Here is a 12144-nt window from a genome sequence, read left to right as displayed (position 1 = left end):
CATTTGACAACCAGACAAAACAGTTTTTGACACATATTTTACAATTCTATTGTCCAATGTAAATGACCCCCATTATAACAATAGTTTAATCATTACATACAGTATATGTCATATGCTTGGAAAGTAACACTAAGTATGGTCAGAATGAATAATGACGGCATTGTATCCTGTGTCTCTGTCTCTTACACAGGACTATGTCTATTACGTTATGGAATATCAGGGCGGGGGCGAGCTACGTAAGTTCATGAGGTCAAGAGGTGCAGCAGACGTTCCCACCACAAGGTAAGGCTATATGGGGATATTTTGGATTCTGGTTCCCCATATATTGCTCAGCTATACAAAAACATATAAAAGTTTCATGTTAATAAATCATTTGTTCTCTTCCTTATCAGATTCATTGCTGCTGAACTGGTGTGTGGGATTCAGTATCTGCATGGAAGGGGCATTATCCACAGGTAACACATATTATTGATAATATTAATATAATGAATATTTATAGTAAACCCTGCAGAGAGTTACAGTCTATGGGCTCTACTTAGTAAGCGATGAAGAGCCAAAATACATTTCATGCTATTTACGAAAGGGTTAACACCAGAGGAATCAGAGATTTCTCCAGCCTTAACCCCATTAATGGAGCGTACCGGAGTCCTCTGTGGGGACAGCAGCGACTATCAATTCACTAGGCTACGAAAGCTGACATAACGTTACCTGTATTTTATAAAGGGATCCAGCTGAAGCCTCTCCAGTTTTGCCCATGACTAGTAAAATATCCTCTTGGGAGAACGGTGCTCCTGGAACATTCCCGGCATGATAAGCTCCAATGATATTTTATATTGCATCACCGTGATTTGCTGCGATGCATAAAGATGGCTATCGATTTGGGGTGATAAATAGATGCCTGCTTGTTATTATCCTGTTGCGGATAAGGATTTAATGGACCTTTGCTGTACTATTTGCTAAATAGTTTTCATTTATTATATTTGGTTTGTTAGTTCCCCAGTGCTGTGTCATGCTGGCTTGTAGGAAATGGATCTATTTTATTTATTATTTATATAGCACATACATATTGCTAAGCACTTTACAGATCATTTTTGATAATCATTCACATCAGTCCCTGCACCAGTGGAGCTTACAATCTATATTCCCTAACACACAGATACACACTAGGGGTGATTTTGTCAAAAGCCAATTAACCTACCAGCATATCTTCTGAGTCTGATCTATCGTACTAACTGGTGACTTAACGTCACCTGGCCAATAACCGACTAGTTACCTTATAATTATTTATAGATGTGTCTGTATTGGTTTTGTATCTATTGCTTACACAAAGTTGGCCTCATTTATGGAGCTCACTCAATACACATCACAAAATTCCTTGTTTGTGCTCCGGGGGGCATGGATGGTCCACCCAGCACACATCAATGTGCACACCGACACTCTACGCTCTCGGGAGATGTCTTCGCCAACTAGACGTATGCCTAGGTGTGCAGAAGAATCTCAAGAGGTGCAAAAGTGTAAATGTCACATCAGAGTCCACCCTCCTACCACTGTACATGGCTGCGTAACCCCAATTTACATGCCCTGAAAGGGGCAGAAATCAGGCCTGGGTCTTTGCTATTAATAGGATGCCTTCCAGGTGACCTTTCTTATAATAAAATATAATTCAAATGGGCAATAGTGACAGATGTAGTAAGGGCAGTCACAATCTATACAAGATATAAGTGGAGGCTGATTGAACTGTATCTCACAACAAGAGGAAAAGATGAAATGAATGAAGGGATTGGTGATAAAGTGATTGCACGCTGGACCAATGTTCCAGTAATGTGTTTCCCTTTCCACTGTGCTCACCCGGACCCTCAATCCCACAAAGTAGATGCAGAGTGATTTTCCGGGGGCTGTTTCACAAAGTGGAATGTGGGGTGACCCTTCCTGAGTGCGAGGCAGATAAATAGGTGCATTTGTGCAGCATGAAATGTGCAGTGACCCCATACTTGTGCACGTGGCTATGTGACAGATGTACCTCACATGTTACAGTTATATAATCATCTCTCTTTGGGAGACTGTTGGGTCCTTTGTTTGGTTGCCATTCATGCAGGATATATATGGGCTGTTGTTTGGATATACTGAATTAATTATTCCCCTGCAGCCCTGAGTAATGGAAGATGGATCACTATATGTGTAAAATTCCTCTGTAGAGTAAATGACAGGTAGATTTACAGTATATAACAAATGGCTGACTACCCCCCTCTATAGAATGGTATAACCCACAACTCTATGACTGTCCAACTCTGCAGATTTACTGTTCATATATCCAAAATGGTCCTGAACATACTGTAGCTTGTGCCTGGGATTCTGGCGCTTTCTCCTCACACCCTCCCCATGCATACCACTCAACTCTCCAAGGCCAACAATCTTACCATTGGGAGTGCCCCTGATTTTCACAAGCCACCTTCAGATCCACAAACTTCTCCTACATTTGCCTATGTCATACTCCAAATCCTTAACTTTGCCCATCTTTTAAGACATATAAATCAATGTTGCAGTGGCTCATATACAGATGTTAGTTGTTTCATAGACAGAACTCGCTCTTCTTTTCTTCACAGGGACTTGAAACCAGAAAATGTTCTTATGGACACCGCTGGTCACATAAAGATTTCTGATTTTAGCTTGGCAGTAACAAACATCTTTGCTGGAAAGATGATTTCGGGGAGAGCTGGTACTCTCCGTTACATGGCTCCTGAGGTGAGGAACAAAGAATCAGTCCACTGACTTCTCATATCTAAAATTTAATTTTTATCTAGACAAATCTTTTATCATAAATCTGAACATGAATCAGAGTTAACATGTAAGTATTGCACCTTACCCTGACATTCCCTGCAGTTTTGGTAAGATGTGATAATGAATGTTTTCCTTCTCCTTATACTAAAAAATGTCTTAAACCTCTACAAATGGTGTGAAATCAGCAGCACAACATCCAACAGAGGAGAAGCAGGTCTAGTACTAAACAGTGCTGTGGTGAACGGTCATAAATGACCTTTGTTCTTATCCTAAATCTAGACCAGAATGTGATCTATTGTTGAGATGTTCTCATGGAAAGCACATCGCTTTTCAACATACTGGTGGCCAGTGTATTGCAGATATCTAATCTCTGGTGGCCAGAGTACAGCAGATCTCTAATCTCTGGTGGTCAGAGTACAGCAGATCTCTAATCTCTGGTGTTCAGTGTAGAGCAGATCTCTAATCTCTGGTGGCCAGAGTACAGCAGATCTCTAATCTCTGGTGGTCAGTGTAGAGCAGATCTCTAATCTCTGGTGGTCAGAGTAGAGCAGATCTTTAATCTCTTGGTGGACAGTGTAGAGCAGAACTCTGTTCTCTGGTGACCCGTGTACAGAAGATCTTTAATCTGTGGTGGCTAGTGTATAGTAGATCTCTAATATCTGGTGACCAGTGTATAGTAGATCTCTAATCTCTGGTGACCAGTGCATAGCAGGTGACTAACCCTCACATTGATTAAGTAGCAGAGCTAGGGTACCAGGAGCTATTTAGAGAATTTGGTAGTGGGAGAGATATACTTCGGCTGTCCCACAGCTTTTATATTAGGCCCCCTGCATGGCTCTTGTCAGTGCCCACCTGACAGCAGTAATATCATATATACACAAAAAGCTTCTTTATTAGGCAATGCTACTGTAAGTATAGTTTCCCATGGATTTATTTAACAAGTGGAGAAGAGCTAGCAAAAGGCTCTTTCCCCAATTTTTCTTATTTATCAAAGAGTAAAAGCTGGAGAAATCATAGATTAACCTAATTACCAGCACTAACCGCTGTCCCCATAGACCTCTATGGGGACAGCAGCATTAGGTTATTCATCTTGCTGTGAAAAGCAAAGTAACTCATTGCATGAATGTTTCTACGGGATCCAGCTGCAGCCTCTCCGGATTCGCTGGATCCCGTCCCAGGAGAAAGCGCTATGTCCATGTACACAGCACTTTGTCCATTCGGCGGCAGCCTGTTTAGAGGTAAATTACCTCGCTGAAGAGGGAGATTCCCAAACCAGCCCCAGCATAGTAAATTGCAGCGGTACATATTGAGGGCAACAGCGTTGGGGTTATAAAAATATCTCTTAGTCTTTTAAAACAGACTTTGATTAAACTAAGCATTACTTTGTCTTCAGATATATTGGTGTGTTGTCTTCCTACCAGGCTGAAAAATCATTAACTAATTGTTCCTATCTCCACAATGTTTCCACAGATGCTTCTTATGAAGCCATATGATGCAGTCGTTGACTGGTTCTCCTGTGGGGTCATACTGTATGAACTGGCCATTGGGAGATATCCCTTTTATTCGTGTAGTGACGCCTTGTATACGGAGTGGTCAGTGATATCGAGTGTCCCTTCGTATCCACATCACCTCGATCCTCACCTGAAGAACATCCTGGAGAGAGTGAGTATATGCAGATATATAGATGGATGAGGAGATTATAGAGTCACAGGACAATACTGTCATGTAGTTGTCTATATTTATAGTAAGACACATACATACACACCTGCACTCATATTATTCCCACCTATTTATAGATATATCAATATCAGAAGGTAATAATGTATAAGGAGGCCGGGTGTGTAGATTGCTAGAAGAGACTGTCCCATCTTCCAGGGGATCTGTAATGTAGCTGTAATTTAAATATATTGTGGGCATCTATAATTCATTATTATAATTCTTATTTATGTATTGAAAAAATAAGGCTAGCAGAAGACTTGTCTGTACAGGCAGAGTGATTAGCAGGAAAAGGACAGAGTTATTAATTCTGTTGGACTAGTCTATAGTCAGACATCACTTAGAGTATTGTGTCCAGGGGTGGAGACCTCACCTTCAGACAGACAAAAATGATGCAGGTTTTATACACAAAATCTATACTACAAAGCGTGAGCCTTATAGCTACGGTAATTATTTATGGCTTAGAGGAGAGCTGGAAAAGGGAGACACAATCAAAACATTTAAATCTATGGTACTTGTTAATTATACTGGAGGCACTTGAAACATGGACTCCACTCCTGTGGTTATCTTACATACTATATTGAGGGGGGGAGCACCCATAATGGGGGGGGGGGGGGATGATGCACCATAATGGGGCACTGTTATTTATTATACATAGTACTGCTTGTCAGAGAACGGCCTCACAGCTCCTCGTACCATGTAAGCCTCTCTCAGCTCACTGCGTCACATGTAGTTGTACATGTACGTGCAGATAGCGTGAAGTACTAAAAAACAAAATGTTGGTGATACAAAGGAGAAAGGAGCCCAGAGAAGGTGGGTGGGGGGTAGAGGTTCGGTGGCATCTAAATAATTAACAAGCACCAGATATATTATGGGTGTTAGCAAAGTGTAGGAAGGAAGGAGGAGAAATTTGTAGCAAACTCTTATCAGATGTATTTGTAAAACAACAGTAAAGGATTTGACACATGATATCCTGATAATGAACCATTCATAGCCTAATGGAAGAGTCAGATGTCCAATTAGTACTTGTCTGCCATTAACAGTCTGTGATTTCATGTTATTTCCTTTCACAGCTCCTGTGTAAATTACCTCTGTCACGGCAGCTCTCCTCTAGAAGTATAAGGGCACATCCATTTTTCTCGCCATGTGACTGGGAAGAAGTAGAGAATGGAACATCAGATCCCCCATTTACAATGGAGCCTGTAAGTATCCAATCATGGTGTATACAATCTGATCATTCCACAGACTGTGTTTAAAAATGAGATATTCCCTGTTCAACCTGCCCCCTGCTGGTGCTGACGAGGAAGTACAACTGAGTGTTCACTGATACCCTTTACCAGCCAATGATTTCATACTAAACACACAGATAATACTGAGGCCCAATATCCCATGCTACTCTTTTATTTATGGTCACGTGATGAAGGTTAGACTGTAACTATACTGTATAAAACATCACAGGTAAGACCTAGATATTTCACCAAACTGATCAATGAACCCCATCAAACAACTTGTAAGGGAGGAGGGTAACAAAATGGATTTAGTGTTGAAAGCTCCTGTAAACATCACCTAATCAAGCTGGAAAGAGTGAGAATAATCAGTGAAATGTTTGTGCAGAGGAGAGTTCCTTATCCCACTTGTCAAGTAATTATAACAGCCCACATTTCATAATGTCCTTAATCGAGCACAGATGACTTAAACCTAACTGAACTGCTCAGTAATAATACTTGATGATCACAGACTAAGGGAAATCCTGAAAACATGACCAGTAAAGAATGTGAGGGTGAGGACATGCTAGTATTGTGTCCACTGTCCAAGCTTTCTTATGACTGATCAGATGAGGGAATAAGATGAATTATAAATCTATAACGGGGTAAGGAAGGGATAACAGACGCCTTAAACCCAAATCTGCACTACTGACTGTGTGTGTCGTTATTTGTGCTGTCTGCTGATAGCTGTAGTAAGGTCAGGGACACAGCTCGGTAATGTCAGTAATTAGGCTGACACTGGGCACAGGAATTCCCTCTCACCTGTAAGTTCTGGGCTGGAATAAACCTTCTATAATAATAGTGCTCAGGTCAGTGGAGGAATCACCATTGGTGAAGCAGGTGCTGTGCACCGGGGCCCATGGAGATAACGGGGCCCGCTTCATGGAGAACTAGTGAGCTGAGGGCCCCAGATCCCTCCTCTCCGCTTCCCTGCCCCGGGGCCCACAGCTCACTAGTTCCGCCTATGGCTCTGGTCGTATCTATAATGCAGAGTGCAGAGTAAACCTTCATTACCTCCAGTCCCCACAACTCGGCTCAGAAAGATTTGCTGTAAAAGGTCAGATAATAACAATCATACTTATTATTCTGATCCTGTATTATACTAATAATCATGTAATATCCTGCTTACGGCCACGTCAGGGCAGCTCAGTGTAAATATGCCCCTTTGTTACTAGCCCTGACTGTGATTATTATATTAGTGTGTGACATACAACATACAGATACAGCATAGTGTAGTGCAGTATGCAGAGTCTGCACAGTATATAGTAATTATTCTCCATTACAGCACATGCTGGAGGAGAGCATACAGTGGGGAATTGTCCTATAAGACATACATGTCCTATGTGTATTAAATGATACATCTGCTTTATGTGTCTTCTCTTCATAGAACCCAGAAAGTACATCACAGAATCACATGAGAATGGATGAGATGCTGTCATCTGTGGATCCTAAGAAGCCACCAATATCTGACACATACAGGAGGTTGCTCTGTGGCTTCTCCTACGTGAATGACACCTGGAACACTGGGAGGAGCCATAATACATGATCAGGGCCGGAAGACCACTCCCCCCATCCAGGACATCTGGTGTAAGGAGACGAGGAGGTAAATATATTAAATGTTTTAACCTAGTGAGTTTTGCCTAGAGATTATTGGTTCTAGTCTTACCACACACATTTCATGTTTACTTGTGATTCTTTCCCTTGCAATCCATTGTAGTAGCGTTTTTCAGTAGACTACTTATTCTATTTCATGAATGGAACATGTTTGTGTTGAATGCCAGTGGGTGTGCGCCCTAAGGGTGCCATCTCTTCACACACAGGGAAATTCTGAAAACAAGACTTGACAATGACTAAATAACATGAGGCCAAACGTCATTGCATTCACTTGTATGGGTGCAAGAATAATTAAGACTAAGCGGATGTTTGGGCCTGATAGAGTTGACGCATTTTACGTAAAAGAATGCAGATATAAACTACATCTGAAAGGCAAGATACATTTGGCGTAGTAAGCTGAGCTGGACGCATCTGAATGTGAGTCCAGGGGGTACATTTACTAAACTGCGGGTTTGAAAAAGTGGAGATGTTGCCTATAGCAACCAATCAGATTCTGGTTGTCATTTTGTAGAATGTACTTAATAAAAGATAGCTAGAATCTGATTGGTTGCTATAGGCAACATCTCCACTTTTTCAAACCCGCAGTTTAGTAAATATACCCCCTGGACTCACATTCAGATGCGTCCAGCTCAGCTTACTACGCCAAATGTATCTTGCCTTTCAGTTTAGTAAATATACCCCCAGGGAAGTAGGAAATTGCTCTGTCATATACATGTATTTCTGTATATTGAATGATAAAGCTGTGTTGTGTCTTCTGTCATAGACCACAATTCTGGATGACATAAATAGGAGCATTGCAGTGATACTATGAAGACCTGGCTGGGCTGCATCAAAGAAAATCAGAAAACACCATAGATGTCATCTGTGCAGCCAGTAACATAGAACCAGTCCATTGTCTGCTTACATTACCATCACACTAATATCTCAGGACCATGATGTCTCCTTCATCCTCTGCAGCTGCTTTATCATCACCTCTTGTCCTCATCATCAAAGCTCTCATTTCCATCATCACAATAATGGAAAATAGCTCTGATCTCTATGTCTCTGCATAAAATATCAGCTCTTCATCAGCATCTCCACAAACATGAGCTGTATCCTCCATAGCAATTCCACCTGCTAATTCCTCTAAAAGCAGCAATACCATCTGCTGTCTCCTCCTCAATGCAGCAATACCATCTGCTGTCTCCTCCTCAATGCAGCAACACCATCTGCTGTCTCCTCCTCAAAGCAGCAAGACCATCTGCTGTCTCCTCCTCAAAGCAGCAAGGCCATCTGCTGTCTCCTCCTCAATTCAGCAAGACCATCTGCTGTCTCCTACTCAAAGCAGCAAGACCATCTGCTGTCTCCTCCTCAAAGCAGCAAGACCATCTGCTGTCTCCTCCTCAAAGCAGCAAGGCCATCTGCGGTCTCCTCAATGCAGCAAGACCATCTGCTGTCTCCTCCTCAAAGCAGCAAGGCCATCTCCTGTCTCCTCCTCAAATCAGCAAGGCCATCTCCTGTCTCCTCCTCAAATCAGCAAGGCCATCTGCTGTCTCCTCCTCAAATCAGCAAGGCCATCTGCTGTCTCCTCCTCAAAGCAGCAAGACCACCAGCTGTCTCCTCCTCAAAGCAGCAAGGCCATCTGCTGTCTCCTCCTCAAATCAGCAAGGCCATCTGCGGTCTCTTCCTCAAAGCAGCAAGACCACCAGCTGTCTCCTCCTCAAAGCAGCAAGGCCATCTGCTGTCTTCTCCTCAAATCAGCAAGGCCATCTGCTGTTTCCTGTTCAAAATAACTCACATTTTTTTATTGTACATAATAAAACATAAGCAATAAATGTAAATACTGAACATACGCAGTTGTATATCTTCTGTTTTTTTTCCTTAAGGCAACACAATATCATAATGGGCCTGATTCATCATGGCACGCATACTGAGCGCAACCTGTGTTTGATATTAAACTATATTTTGGCTTTGCGCACTCCCGAATTCATCCAGGCACGGACCTCAAGATACGTTGGTTGTTGAATTCGGTAGCAACAACATTTACATGACGTAAAAGGTGACGTGGCGTACTGCTGCGTCTGTAAGTGTAAGTATTTGATCCACCAGGTGCTTCACGGACAAATGTACGTTTGAGTACGCCATGTATTTTTATTGCCCGCCTGTTATAAATATGTCCATTGATGCTTGAGCTCACATTGCAGTAGAGGTCTTAGGAGCTGATTTTGCATCATCTACCAGGGTTTTGTTTTTCAAAGAATCCTGGAATGATGAAAGACCCTTGATGAGGGGAGCAATAAAGATGGTAAGTGTGGGTTGTGCAGGGGTGTATTTTTGGCAATATAATTGATGTTTACACTTGTTGCTGTTTAACATGCTTCTTTGGAGAACATACAGGTCCCAACATAGCCTTACAGTCATGGGTATGCTTGTGCTTGCAATAACTTAATGGAAGCTTGGCCATGCTGGGACCTGTAGTGCACCAGGGACAAATTGCAGTTTTACCTCACACCCACTGCTCAGTAGAGTTCAGTGGTACAATATGTGAAAATTTGGGCAAAGGTTCATCTTATGCTGAGCACAGTAATAGCCAGAGGAATTTGAGTTGAGGCACATGCAGATATATATTGTGTGTGGGGAGAGTCCAAAATTTAATATGCCCATGATGTCAGACACCGCTGGATTGGAAAACTTTGACCAGGTCTAGGGTTAAATCACATTTGTGAAAGAAACCGTTCCAGAGAACAACTTATACTGGAAAAACAAAATTAAACAATTATACTACATTAAAATATCCAGATACTTTCTTCAACAAGCACCTGTAGCTCCTCCTCATGGCCCACCTCCTGGGCCTCCTCCTCCTCCTGGGCCTGGTCCTCATGGCCCACCTCCTGGGCCTCCTCCTCCTCCTGGACCTGGTCCTTATGGTCCACCTCCTGGGCCTCCTCCTCCTCATGGGCCTGGTCCTCATGACCCACCTCCTGGGCCTCCTCCTCCTCCTGGGCCTCCTCCTCATGGCCCACCTCCTGGGCCTCCTCCTCCTCATGGGCCTCCTCCTCATGGCTCACCTTCTGGGCCTTCTCCTCATCCTGGGCCTCTTCCTCATGGCCCACCTCCTGGGCCTCCTCCTCATGGCCCACCTCCTGGGCCTCATCATCCTCCTTGGCCTCCTCCTCATGACCCACCTCCTGGGCCTTCTCCTCCTCCTGGGCTTCCTCCTCATGGCCCACCTCCTGGGCCTCATCCTGCTCCTGGGTCTTCTCCTCATGGCCCACCTCCTTTGCCTTCTCCTCCTCCTGGGCCTCCTCCTCATGTCCCACCTCCTGGGCCCCCTCCTCCTCCTGAGCCTCCTCCTCATGGCAACTGTGCCTGCTGTGGTGGTGTTATGTTGAAATGTTATCTCTGTCTCAAACATACATAGACATCCAGCTAATGTTGTCTATAGGTAGTGTGAAATATCCAATACCACACATTGGCCATCACTGGACAAATAAACACACCAATATACCACTTTGACATTGAAATGACCTGGGATGTGCATATTAATCACATACTGATTCTGATACATCACTATTACCTAGTAGGTGGTGTTCTCTGTTTATTAGAAGTCATCTTGCTGTGTAATGGGACAGATATAAGAGGAATATTATTTTTTCAATATTGAAAAGTTTGATTAAAAGATCAATCTCAGCCCTCAGTTCCGTGTAGAGCTGGGGCTGTCTCCTTCGCAAGTAGCTCCACCGTTGGTGGACGCACACAATGCTGCGCCTATGGCCAAAGTCTAACCGCAGGCACTTCTGGTCTGCCCTATAGGCATTCAATTTGTTCTCATTCGTGACATACCGAGATGCGGGTGAAAGCCACGATCCATTGTTGCAGTCAAGACCAGCAGCTCGGCACGAGAGAAGGTGGCAGTACAAGTTAATGGCTCATTTCAACATCCTGCGCACTGATTGGTTCTCAGTGCATGTATGAGTGTAGGCACGTCTCTTGCAGATCCCTTCAATACCATATGTATGATCGCTGTCTCACCTGTCAATTAATTACAATAATCAGTGGTATCCAGGAAATTTGGGGGCATGACAACACCTACCCAGTCATGCACAGACAATGCAGGATAACGCATCAAGCATCATTTTACCATGCTTAGAATCCACAATTATTCAATGCCGCCCCACTATCCCCTCCAGCCCAAATGCAGTCTTTTGGCCCTGACCACTTTTTGTCCCAACACAATATTTCACTACCAACCTCTTATTTTTAAACCACAACTGTCCCCAAAGCCCTCTCTGCCCACCCACAAGCCATCTCTTATTTCCAAACTACTTCTTCCACCCAACAAACACAAGAAAAAGTTCAAATTCACCTGTGTACCCACCTCCTGCAGCAGGAGACACTATATACATGTCACCCTATAACATATAAGAAAGTTAAACAAAAAACAAAGCAATACTGCAAATCTGCACTGGTGTAAAAAAATACAATCTTAGATTATCAATTGAAATATTCAATATTTGATGATAGAAAAAGAGTCTTCCCAAGATACAGAGAGAATATCCTCCAGCTAAAAGCATGTGGGTTTTTTCTTCTTTGTTGCTCTGGTTCAACATGTGAAAGAAAACAAAATACAAAACATAGGCCGTGTTACTGTAAAAAGTAACGCAGCCAGTGCACTATTACCGTTATTACGGTAATAGTGCACTTAAATATTGTTATTATGGGAGTTTCAACGTCGGCTTTTTGCTCGCAGCTCCCTGAACTGCGCTACTTCGGGGGGAATTGATTTCCCCCC

The 12144-nt window shown here is 43.0% G+C and overlaps 1 protein-coding gene across 1 annotated transcript; it reads left to right on the top strand.

The window, feature by feature from the left end:
* The first annotated feature begins 395 nt into the window (after positions 1-395).
* On the top strand, positions 396-7356 carry LOC142140503 (protein kinase C delta type-like). Its single transcript, XM_075198220.1, has 5 exons — positions 396-455; positions 2604-2742; positions 4249-4440; positions 5568-5696; positions 7147-7356. The coding sequence occupies exons 2-5, from the start codon at positions 2629-2631 to the stop codon at positions 7303-7305; spliced, it is 594 nt and encodes a 197-aa protein (XP_075054321.1). The 5' UTR covers positions 396-455; positions 2604-2628; the 3' UTR covers positions 7306-7356.
* The last annotated feature ends 4788 nt before the right edge of the window (positions 7357-12144 follow it).

The sequence above is a fragment of the Mixophyes fleayi genome, chromosome 2 (genome assembly GCF_038048845.1).
Source record: "Mixophyes fleayi isolate aMixFle1 chromosome 2, aMixFle1.hap1, whole genome shotgun sequence".
Classification (NCBI taxonomy): domain Eukaryota; kingdom Metazoa; phylum Chordata; class Amphibia; order Anura; family Limnodynastidae; genus Mixophyes; species Mixophyes fleayi.
Note: the sequence above shows the minus strand (reverse complement) of the source record. Positions and strands in the feature narration are given on the sequence as shown.